At 38.1% G+C, this 13,234-nt stretch overlaps 1 protein-coding gene across 1 annotated transcript; it reads right to left on the bottom strand.

Annotated features, from left to right (window-relative positions):
• Positions 1–6,252: 6,252 nt before the first annotated feature.
• LOC114194984 lies at positions 6,253–7,425 on the bottom strand. Its single transcript, XM_028085381.1, has 2 exons — positions 7,248–7,425; positions 6,253–6,803 (listed from the first exon to the last, which is right to left on the bottom strand). Exons 1-2 carry the CDS (start codon positions 7,423–7,425, stop codon positions 6,253–6,255), a joined length of 729 nt encoding a protein of 242 aa, XP_027941182.1.
• Positions 7,426–13,234: the final 5,809 nt, after the last annotated feature.

Genomic DNA, 13,234 nt, shown 5'->3' with positions numbered 1-13,234 from the left:
AAGAATATTGAGTTCTTGAAAGTTATTCAAGTTTGATAAAAAATATTTTGAAATGGCATAAAATAAACTCCCTTTGCTGAAGGTGCCTCTATTCACAGGCCAACTATGTTTAGTGGCATAAACTATCAATTTTGGAAAATAAGAATGCAAATTTTCATTGAATCAATAGACAAAGGGATTTTGGATGCAATTGTTAATGAACCATACACTCCTAAATGTCTTGTTGAAAATAAGCAGGTGGACAAGTCTTGAACTAAATGAACAGAGGAAGAAAGGAGAAGTGCTCAATATGATTGCAATGTAAAGAATATATTCATGTCATCTTTGAACATGGATGAATTTTTTAGGGTCTCCCAATGTAAGAGTGCAAGGAAATGTGGGATGTACTAGAAGTCACACATGAGGGGACAAATGAAGTGAAGAGAGCAAGGAAGCGTGCCTTGATTCAAGAGTATGAGCTTTTCAAGATGCAACAAGAAGAGTCCATAGTTGAAGTTCAAAAGAGGTTTACTCACATTGTCAACCACCTCATGGGTTTAGGCAAAGAATTTGACAAAGAGGAGCTAAACATCAAAGTGCTAAAGTGTCTTGATAGAAGTTGGCAACCAAAGGTGACTACCATCTCAGAATCTAAGGATTTATCCATCATGACCATAGCTGCACTATTTGGCAAACTAAGAGAGCATGAAACTGAAATGCAAAGGCTAAGTGAGCTTGAATTAAGTGAGAAAAAGGTGAAAACCATAGCCTTGAAGACTAGCTCTAAGAAAAGTGATGAAACCGAGGAAGAGGTAGCTGAATCAAGTGATATTGAGAACCTTAATCTACCAGTCAAGAGGTTTGGGAAGTATCTCTAGAGGAAAGGCAACAAAGGTTATCAAAAGAGGTACATTTTTAAACTAAATGATTCAAGTCATACTTCAAATTTCTCATGTTATGATTGTGGAAAGCAAAGACTTATCAAGATTAAATGTCCTAATGTTAACAAAGAGAAGGAAAAGGTTGGTGACAGGAAAAAGGAGAAAAAGGCCAAGGAAAAATGTGCCTACATAGCTTGGGAGGACAATGATGATTCAATAAGTAGTTCATCTTAAGAAGGAAGTGAGGAAGCAAATCTATGTCTCATGGCTGGATATGAATCATCCTCATCAAGCCAAGTGAGTTCCTTGTCATCTAAAGATAAAATGACTATTATCAATTGTACTGTAACGTCCTAGCTAGAAATTACTTATTTAAAATAAAAAGAAAGAAATTAATAAAACTGCATTTAATATTAAGAAATTTCCCAAATGCAGAAATTAAAAACTTGTTTCAACGCGCCAAAATAAAACAAAATCCATGGCGTTCAATTATTATAGACATAACTGTTTATGAAAACCATTACAAAAGTAATCCATGAAAAAAAACTAGTAAAACTCCCATAGCTGGTCCCCACTCCGACTCTAGGCATCCACACACTCACCTGCATCAACATTTGCTCCCATGTAACAAGTTACATGATTATCGCCAAACACACACATATAGGGTGAGCTTAGTTAAAATAAACAACATAACATAATTAAAACATCTCCAAAATTTAACCCGTGTTAGTATTTCTGATGAGTCATTATTTTCCTCCATTCCACTAGCCTTTGTGTATCCATTTGATTGTTGTTCAATGCTTAATTGTTTATCTTTAGTGTGTTTTCATCTGTTGGGCTTTATTGGGTCATTGTTCCGAATTTGGGTTAATTTCACATTATTTGTCCTAATTTTCGTTTTTAATTATTTTTAGGTATTTGGGTGAAGCAATTTTGGAGCTTGGACATTAATATTCAGTTGAAGAGAGTTGTCACATCATTTCCGCATCATTTCCACGTCATTTCCATGTCATCTAAGTGAATGTGCCAAATTTGAGGCCCAGTAGTAGCATTTTTGTAATTCTGCACCCAATAGTGGCAATTTTATAGATATGTGAATCTTAGGTGATGTGACCACGTAAAATGGGGCTGATTTTTTTCGTTTTCTAGCACCCATCATCTTCCCCACTCTCCATTTTTAGGATTTTGAAGCTTTGGAAGGAGACCCATTTGGGGGTTTTCGTTTTCACTTGTTTCTCACACGTTTTGGAGCGTTTTTGAGTAATTTGCACACTATTGCAGTCTGTTTTCTCCATAATGGTGATGTATTTTTGTTTACCTTTTCTTTGTAATTCGTGGCTTTCTAACTTAATGTTTTGACTACTTGAAGGAGATGCAATTGAACTTTGAGGTTCTGTTTTGAATTCGTGTTTGGCCTCTCTTCATCTTGATTTTGTGGTGAATGATTACTTTTATTTTGTTAATGCTTAATTACAGATTGGGTTGGCTGTTCATGTTGAATCCGTTCATGCTTAATGAATTGGTGGTTGACTGTCACAGATGAATGGATGTATGCATTGCTTAATTGCATATTGAAACACATTTTTAACCCTCACTTAGTGGGTCTGGACGAGTGGATTGGGTAAGACAAAAACCCACTTAGTGGGTCTGGACGAGTGGATTGGGTAAGACAAAAACCCTAATTATGAGACCTGTGATGAGTAAAATTGCATTCAAATTCAAGGAGTCAATACTGTTTTTAATTCGTTTTATTAACTTTTTCAAGTCTGTTGAAATATATTTTCATAATTCTGCAATCTGAATCTGCCAAACCCCCCTTTTGTGATGTTGTGTTTGAATCTAGGAATTGAAGCTTTGAGCGAAAATATTGGTCGTTGGGAGACGACTTGGTTCAACTTTCGTATGCTGCATTTAATTTGTTTTAATTTAGTGGGGTACGACCTTTATCAGTGTGTTTGTGTTTTGTGTTTGTGTTTGTGTGTTGGTGTTTTGGTGTGTGTGTAGTTCAAGTATGGTTGAGTTGGTATATGTTGATTGTGGTAGTGTTTCTGAGTGTTTTTGTGTATTGTGCGTGTTGTTTGTGTTGTAGAGGGAATAGTGTCGCGGCGTATGAATAATGTCAATTCTAGAGTAGTGAATAGTGTCTGATTCTGGCATTTAACTTGTAGATTTTTGTTCTGGTAGCTACGGTGCTTGTTTTGACTTGAAATTCCCCCCTCCACTTCTAAGACCTTGAACTTGATGGGAAAAATAGTTGGAGCAGTTGGTATGGCGTGAGTTGAGAGATTCAAAAAAATTTTCGACTGATTTTTAGTCAAACTTCAGAGGACCATAACTTTTTCTCTAGTTATCAGAATCACTATTATTTTATATGCATTTAGGGTGGAATTTAATTTCCTACCTTGCTGAAATCCGCTCTACTGGTTATCAAACTCTGATTCTCTAGAAAATGCAATTTTCTATCTTTCAACAATGTTTTTTTGTGATTTTTCTTCATTTTTTTACTTTTGAAAAACTTTTAAAAATACTTGTACTTTGAGTTTTGAGCTGAATGTTTTTGTGCTACTGTTTGATCACTCAAGGGACAATCCTACCAATTTTCAAGTCATTTGGAGTTCGTTTGAGTATACTTGTAGTTTTACCCTTTGTTATGCCAATTCCACTAGAATTAATGTATTTTGGTGCATGACTAGGGGAAACCCAAGTGAATTACGACCCATTGACCCTGAAATTGATAGGACCTTCCACAGAGTACGTAGGCATCTTAGGAATCCATCTTTGCATGCTGAATATTCTGTGACTTTTTCTGATTCTTCTGATTCTCCTCATACTCTTAACACTCCTCATTCTGTGCACTCTGAGCATACTGTTCACGTACTTCCTTAACTGCGACACGTGGAAAACATTATGCAAGTTCGCCAAGTGCTGCGATAATGCAATCTCATACGCCACTGGGCCTATCCTTCGAGTGATATTATATGACCCAATGAACCTTGGAGTCAACTTCCTTGACTTGAGAACCCTTCCAACACCAGTGGTTGGAGTCACCCTGAGAAACACATGGTCTCTAGCCTCAAACTCCAACGGTCATCTTCTTTTATCATCATAAGACTTCTGCCAGCTCTAGGTAGCTCGTATCCAGTCCTAGATCATCTTCACTCTATTAGTGGTCATCTACAAAATCTCAAGGCCAAGCACCACTACTTCACCATCCTGATTCCAGCACAATGGAGTCCTGCACCTCCTCCCATATAATGCTTCATAAGGTGCCATCCCCATAATAGAGTGGTAACTGTTGTTGTAAGTAAACTCCACCAAAGGGAGTACCTCACTCCAACTACCTAAGTGATCCAATACGCAAGCTCGCAACAAGTCCTCCAAGGACTGAATAGTCCTTTCTGACTGCCTGTCAGTCTAAGGATGATATGCTGAACTCATCCTCAACTACGTTCCTAATGCTGCTTGCAGTGACTGCCAAAACCTCAAACTAAATCTCGGATCCCTGTCTGACACTATGCTCGTTGGTACCTCATGTAGTATGACCACTTCTCTAACGTATAACTCTACCAATCTATCCATCAAAAATTTCTATTTGATCGACAAGAAATGAGCACACTTCGTCAGTCAATATACAATCACCCATATCGCATCGTAACCCCTTGTAGACTTTGGCAAGTGAGTCACGAAGTCCATCACTATGTTGTCCTATTTCCATTGAGGGATTTCTAACAGTTCTAGCGTACCTCCCGACCTCTAGTATTCTATCTTTGCCTTCTTATACACTAGGCAAGATGCTACAAAGTCCGCCACATCCGTCTTCATACCAGTCCACCAAAAAGTGTCTTTCAGGTCCTTATAGATCTTAGTTATACCAGGATGTATGCTAAGACGACTCTTGTGACCCTCTTCCAGAATTCTCTTCCTCAACCTTGGTCCCCATGGAACACACACCCTGTTCTTGAAACGAAGGATACCATCTGCCCCCATCTTGTAATCCTTACCTTTTTCTGTACCTAACCACCCCAAGATCTATTGTAATTCTTGATCCTTCCCTTGTTCCACTCTGATCTCATCAAGAAACTCATTAGTAACCTTCAGCACACTACAACATATGTGATCATAACCTATCTGTAGTTCCAAGTTCATATCTCGAAGCTTCTCTATCAACTCTAGTTCCTTTACCATCATGGAAGACATATGTACTCGTTTCCAGCTCAAGGCATCTGCTACAACATTAGCTTTACTAGGATGGTATAATAGCTAAAAGTCGTAGTCCTTGAGGTACTCCATCCATCGTGTCTGTCGTATATTTAGCTCCTTTTGATCAAACAAGTACTTCATAGTCTTATGATTGCTGAAGACTTGAAATTGCAAACCATACAAAAACAACTGCGGACAGTTCCAGGTTTTGAGTGGGATAATTCTTCTCATGTACCTTCAATTGTCGAGATGCATAGGCTACAAGTCTTTTCTCTTACATCAGAACACAACCTAAACCTTGGTACGACGCATCACAGTACACTTCAAATGTCTTGGTCGTGTCTGGAATTGCCAAGACTAGAGTTAAGGTCAGCCTTCTCTTCATCTCTTCGAAAACGCTTTACAACTATCGGTCCAGGAGAAAGGATGATCCTTGCGAGTAAGTTGTGTCATGGGACTCACCAACTTAAAGAACCCCTCCATGAACCTCTTGTAATAACCTGCCAATCCTAAGAAGCTCCTTACTTCTGACACTATCTGTGGTCGCTCCAATTTCATTACTATATCAATCTTTGTTGGGTCCACTACAATACCCTACGCTGAGATCACATGACCAAGGAACTGAATTTCTTCTAGCCAAAACTCACACTTGGACAACTTCCCATATAATTGGTGCTCTTTGAGTACATTTAACACAACCCTTAGGTGTTCAGTATGATCCTTTCGGTTCTTGGAGTAAATAAGAATGTCATCAATAAATACCATGACAAACTTATCTAATCACGGTCGGAAGATTCTATTCATGTAGTCCATGAATATCGCTGAGGCATTGGTCACTCCAAATAGCATCACCACGTATTCATAGTGACCATATCGAGACCTGGAAGCAGTCTTCTAAACATCCTTAGGTTTTACCAGGATCTGATGATATCCACACCTTAGATCAATTTTAGAGAATACCCTTGCTCCTCTCATCTGGTCTAACAAGTTTTCGATTATGGGCAGTGGGTATTTATTCTTAATCGTCAACTTATTTTGTTGACGGTAATCCACACAGAGTTTGAAGCTCCCATCCTTTATCTTGACTAATAGCACTGGAGCTCTCCACGGTGACGAACTAGGTCGAATAAACTTCTTCTCTAGCAGATCTTCAATCTGCTTCTTCAGCTCAACCAACTCCACCGGTGCTATTCTATATGGGGCCATCGACACTAGCCCAGCTTTGCGGTAATCTAGGAACTTCATCTGAAAACACATTAGCGTATTCATCCATTACCGGTATGCTTCTGATAAGATCAAATGTACTCTTCTTCTCTAACTGCACTATTATCATAAAGCACGAAGCTCCTTCGGCCTCCTCTTTTAGAGCCTCGCGAGTAGAGATCAATGTCAACCCGTCAGCTTCTGGAAATATTACGCTGCGCCATCTACAATCAATTATGACGTGATTGTTTGACAGCCAGTCCATTCTTAGTATCACATCTAGTCCCTCCAACGACAAGCAAATAAGGTTCACCTTGAACCTGTGTCCTTCCACTTCTATAGAACATCCGACAAAAACTAAGTTGGTCGAGACTAGCCCCGATGCAAGTGTTGAGACCGTCAGTTCACACCCCAAATCGCGGACTACCAGTCCAAGTCTACTCACGCATTCTTTGGAGATGAATGAATGAGTAGCCCTTGAGTCAAACAAAACCAAAAGACTATGGTCAGATAACAAACATTTGTCAAGTATGAGGTTACCTGATTGAGTTGCCTCAACACTAGTCAAAGCAAAAACCCTCCCAGCAGCTTTGGGTCTCTCTGTTAACACCTTCTGTTATTTCTGCTACTGTGGTGTTTCTCTGATTGTCTTCTTATTGGGACATTGCCTCGCATAATCCCCCATTTGCTTGCATTTGTAGCACTTCACATTGTCTATACTACCTCCTAAACTTCCCGCAGCCTTAGGACAGTTCCTACGAAGATGTGCACCCCCGCAGTTATAGCAGCGCAATCTTGGAGAGGACGACTATGGCCTGTTGTATGGTGTATTCTACTGCCTGGTCTCCGAGGTACCCTTTTGTGACCTCTCTACCCGACTGGGTCCCGTCTCTAGCTCTTCTACTGTTCTGGACTGCTCCACCAGAACTGGAAATTCTTTGATCCGTAGTGGCACTAGAAACCTGCGCAACTAGTGCTTCAGACCCCCTTCAAATTTTCTGCAACGCCACTCCTCTGTAATAGCTTGCGATTGAAATCTCGCCAGGCACTCAAAGCGATTCACGTATGCCTGCACTGATTGGTTGCCTTGTTGTAGGGTGAGAAACTCAGCCTCCAAGGCATGCTTAGCCAAGTCTGGAAAGTACTTCTCTAGGAATCGCATCCTGAAGTTCGCCTAGTTCACCTCCTTCTGTCGGATCTCCATCTACTGCTGCATCCTTGTCCACCAATACTCCGCATTGCTCACTAGTAGGAAGGTGGCAAACATCAAATGTTGTGCCTCAATACACGCCAATACTCTAAATATTTTGTCACACTGCTCTAGCCAAGCATCAGCCTCATCAGGAGTAGCTTTGCCGCTAAACTTTGACGGCTTATGCTTCTGGACATCTTCCATAGTCACCAGTCTCGTTGGTGGAACCATGGCTCTTGGTTGCGCTGCAATAGGCTGCATAGCGTCACAATCTTGTGGATTGCTTGCACAATCTCGTTAGCGCCTGTATCATTCTTCCTTCTCCTATTCGCCATAGCCTGAATGAGCCACATATTTAACTCGTAAATCAAACAACTTACATTCAATGTAACAACAAAATAAAGCAACACATTCAAATATCAACGTGATAAGCTCACTCCCCAAAGATCCCATGAAATCATTGAAATCACGACTCTGATACCAAATGTAACGTCCTAGCCGGAAATTACTTATCTAAAATAAAAAGAGAGAAATTAATAAAACTGCATTTAATATTAAGTACTTTCCCAAACGCAAAAATTAAAAACTTTTTTCAACGCACCAAAATAAAATAAAAACCACGGCGTTCAATTATTACAAACATAATTGTTTATTAAAACCATTACAAAAGTAGTCCATGAATAAAAACTAGTAAAACTCCCACAGCTGGTCCCCACTCTGACTCTAAGCATCCATACGCTCACCTGCATCAACATCTGCTCCCATGTAACAAGTTACATGATCATAGGCAAACACACACAAATAGAGTGAGCTCAATTAAAATAAACAACATAACATAATTAAAGTATCTCTAAATTTTAACTCGTGTTAGTATTTCTCATTCCTTAGTTCCTCAACTTTCAAACCATACGTTAGACGCCTCTTGATTCTACACACTTTGGTGAGTACACTTATCGACCTTTGCTGCACGAATGTCTACTCGCCCCTCCGACTACAGGCCACCACCTAAGAGTCCACACACAGGAATAAATTACCACGCCCACAATCCACGACACCAAGTAGAGTTCCCCAAAATGAACCGAAGTTCGTAGTTGTCCCCAGACTACCAAACAAACCTTGCCACATCACTTTTGCCTTGCAAAACAAACCTTGTCGATAGGCGCCATGCACGTCTAATGGCCACTGCCATTGTTTTTGGTATTTATCGCCTGACAGCTTGCCTCGCGCCGCTAGGCGCTAGACCAATAGCGCAATGCTACTGGTTTTTGGTGATTGGATTAGGTCCTAAGGGACCCCAAAGACACAGTACGCAAACCATGCCACACACACAATTATCCAGTTATAACATTAAGACTGAATCATAAGGCACCAATTCAATCATGGCACTAACCCAATTATTATCTTGTCTATCATATTCTCCTCCGCAACATGCCACAAATCTATCAATATTTCACATACACTTTAAAATAACACAACCAAGGAAGTATATAATCTAGCCACCTCAAAACACCAATCTCAATCGTCCAGGCAGATTTATAAAACTGATTTGCTCTTTCACACACTTCACTTAGCATATTTCTCAATTAATAGCACACCATCCCCTTAAACAACAATGGTACATTCTAGTTCACAATCATCATATTACCAATTAACCAACCCATAACATTTAATCACTGACACGTGGTGTCCTCATTATAGCTTCCAAATAAATACAGTCCATATCATGTTCAACATACAACTTTATTTAGTTTAAAGCATGTATCCCAATTATCACATACTCATACATAAATCATTTGATATCCAATGACTGAGTTTCCTTCATCTCACCACCCTACTAATCCCTATCATACATACCAAGTTATCCAACATAATACCTAATACACACAATCATAACAAAAACTCAATATGATCAGCAGAACTGAGGTGTTGCCTAGTTGTAGTCCAGGCACCGCCAAACGATGCTTGAAAAATTGGGTTCTGCCAAGATTTATTTCGATTTAGTCCTGATTCCCAAGCACTCCAATCATAGTACGCATTTTCACACTAACATAATTTCACATGCACACATATGACAAAGTTCATACTTTATTCATATTAACATCAATTCCATAAAACTGTGCATTGAGTATATACATAATTCATGCTTAATTATTTCCAACCCCAACATGAACCCTAATCATAATTTCATTCAAGAGTTCATGTAATTTCCACCAATTAAATAATTATAGACCAGTCTTGTCATGCCAATCGTATAAGTACAATAAAAATCCAATTCAAGTACCACCACACCACTGATAAACCAAACAAACAAGGGAAAACTGGCAACAACTAATACGTCGCCTGGCGGGTTGTCGTTAGCCGCCAGGCGATTCATAGGGAAACCCAAAAAACTAGGCTCAATCACATGTGTTGCCTAACGGTAGTTCATGTGCCGCCAAGCGGTTTCTGGAAAAATCTAGAAACACGAAAAGTCCGAGAATGGCAAGGTCATACACTTCAAGCATGATACATAATACATATTCATACGATAAACATAATTAAAAACACACAATAGGAACTCCTCTAACCTAGAATCCTTGCTTAAACTTGAATAGCCTTTGATTCTCCCTTGCTCTCAGTTGCTTGCTTTAGTTCTCTCCAATTCAATCTCCACGCTTCAACCCACCACCCAAATTCACTCTGAATTCTCTCTCACTATAGTGCAGAACAATGTCAGCCTTAATTTTGCTTAATGACCCAAAAACGAAAATGGTTATTAACAAGGCTTAATTGCTATTCATTACTTGTGATTTTCTAAACCTTTTGGCTGCTTCTCAGTCGGCTAAGGTTCCCTCGCCTTTTAACCTTCATGCCAAAACTAATTTTAGCAAAAAGAAAACTTAATTTGGTTCTACCAAGGTTTAAAACCATAACCATGCCAATGGTAAATCAATGCACAACCATTCAACCAATTCATGTTTCGTGATAATTCACATAATTCTATAATTATGTTATCACTCATCATGATCCCGCACTTTATTAAAATCATTATAAATTTAATAGCACATAATTGACATACATAGGATTCGAACCTAAGTCCTCTTAATATAATTAAGTATTGTCAACCATTTGAGCTAATACTTTTCCACATAACACATGTCAGAATTTAATGCCATAAAGGCTCACACTACCTGCATTTATGAAATAATTATTTATTTAATTATTTAAATTCCTCGGGTCTTACATGTACTACTTTGAAAAATCAAGGGAAATATCTTTTGAAAACCTGTGCAAAATTCACAAGAGGAAAAACAAACCTAGAAGATGTTCTTGGTTCTAAAAATTGTGTTTTTGGGAAGGGTGGACTTGGTTATAATCCTATCCTTGAAAAGAAAGTCAAGAAGTTCTCTAGTGTTTATTCCAAAAGTGAGCCAAATGTTATGCCCTTCATTTCTTGCAACCATTGAATGAAGAAAGGCCATGTGCTTAAGAATTTCTATGCTAAAAAAGATGATGTACCTAAAGGCTTTATGAAATGGGTCCCAAAAGTATCTAGAAAGGCATAACCATGTTGGACCCAAACTATCAAAGGGTACCATGTAATGCTATTTTGTTTTGCAGGTCATAAAACATGAAAAGAAAGACCTATGGTACCTAGATAGTGGCTGCTCGAGGCATATGACAAGTGCCAAGTCCAAGTTTGCAAAGTTATAAAGGATGAAGGCTTTGTGACTTATGATGACAACAATAAAGCAATGATACTTGGAAGTGGAGTCATAAGCAATGGAGCCTCATTCAACATCCACAATATGCTTCTAGTTGAAGGGTTAAAGCACAATTTGATAAGTATAAGCTAACTTTGTGATAAAGGTTTTAAAGTTGTGTTTGAACCAAATCATTACTTTATATATGATGCATGTGGTAGCATGGTATTGTTAGCCAAAAGAGTCAACAATATATACTTGCTTAATCTGCATCATGCATCATTTATCATTCATTGTTTTCTTACAAAAGAGGATGATACTTGGTTATAACATAGGAGGCTTTATCACATACATATGCATCATTTTAATCGGCTAAATAGAAAATAATTGGTTGAAGGATTACAAAAACTTAAGTTTGAGAAGGATAGAATATGTGAAGCATGCCAAAAGGGAGAGAAAAACAAGGTTTCCTTTAAACCCAAAAATTGTATTTCAACTGAAAGGCCATTGCTTCACAAGGATCTATTTGGTTCTTCTAGAACCATGAGTCTTGGTGGAAACTTCTATGGATTGGTCATTATTGATGATTTCTCTAGATTTACATGGACTATATATCTAGCTTCTAAGAATGAAACGTTTCATGATTTTAAGAAACTTGCCAAGGTTTTAGAAAATGAAAAAAGGTTCTAAAATAGTCTCTCTAAGGAGTGATCATGGTGGAGAGTTTCAAAATGAAAAGTTTGAACACTTTTGTGAAAAACATGGTATTAAGCATAACTTTTCAACTCCTAGAACTCCACAACAAAATGGAGTGGTTGAGAGAAAGAACAAATCATTAGAGGAAGTAGTTAGAACCATGTTAAATGAAACCTCATTGCCTAAGTACTTTTGGACTGATGTAGTCAACACAACTTCTTATGTTTTAAATTGTCTGTTGATAAGGCCAATTTTAAAGAAAACACCTTATGATTTTTTTTCAATGGTAAAAGGTATGCTCTAAATCACCTAAAAGTATTTGGTTGCAAGTGTTTTATCTTAAACAATGGAAAAGAGCAACTTGGCAAATTTGACTCAAAAGCGGATGAAGGCATCTTTCTTAGTTATGCTATAAATAACCATGCATATAGGGTTTATAACAAAAGGCTAATGATTGGTGAAGAGTTTGTGCAAGTTGTATTTGATGAAACTAACCAGTGTAGCAAGATCAAAGACCTAAGATTGTAGATGAAGAAGATATGTTGAAGGATAGGCAAATTGTTGCAGGATAAGCAAACTGCTACAAGATAAGCAAACTGTTGTCGAGAAGCAATCTGCTGCAGGAAATCAACCCTTTGAAAAGGAAATTCAGTCTACTGAAAAAGCTGTAGACAACAACTTACCCAAGGAGAGGATTGAACCCAAGGGATTACCAAAGGACAACATAATTAGTGATATAAAACAGGGAGTATCCACTAGTGATGTGATCCCAACAAGGCTTATAGCTTTGGCCAATGGGTAGGCCTATTTTCTTTATTTGTTTTGGTTATTAATTAAATAAATAAAATTGTTGCGGCCTACAGTTCACTTTGTCTTTTGGGTGGGCCAGGAACCTTGATTTACAAGCCCATACGTGGACCAGACTTGAAATGCAACATGCAACCCAATCTAAACTCATTGCCAATGTAAGACCCAAGAAAATTTAGACTAAAAAGGAACACATGGGAAAAATTAATGGCTTAATTAATATTCTTGATTTATTTAATTTAATTAGGTTATTAAATTATGAAATATGAAATAATTATTATTTGAGTGATTTAAGTTATTGTGGTATTTATAATAATTATTTAAGTGATTTAAGGAATTATGGTTTGTGGAGTAGAAGTGTTTTAATACTTATAATGCATGTTATATCCTGTGATGGCATGTAGTCTAGTGGTGGAAGTTGTGTCCAATGCATACAAGTGCAGGGTTCGAACTTGGTTAGCCGAATTTTGCTTTGTGTGTTGGTTTTAAATTCAATTTTTATCCTTTAAGGAGTAGGGCCCACAAAACATGAATTTAGCTTCTCTTTCTCAATTGTGTAGAGGTACGTAGAATGAAATTATGTGCAGTATATA

Source organism: Vigna unguiculata, chromosome 8 (genome assembly GCF_004118075.2).
Source record: "Vigna unguiculata cultivar IT97K-499-35 chromosome 8, ASM411807v1, whole genome shotgun sequence".
Taxonomy (NCBI): domain Eukaryota; kingdom Viridiplantae; phylum Streptophyta; class Magnoliopsida; order Fabales; family Fabaceae; genus Vigna; species Vigna unguiculata.
The sequence above is the reverse complement of the archived record's forward strand: the minus strand, read 5'-3'. Positions and strand labels throughout refer to the sequence as shown.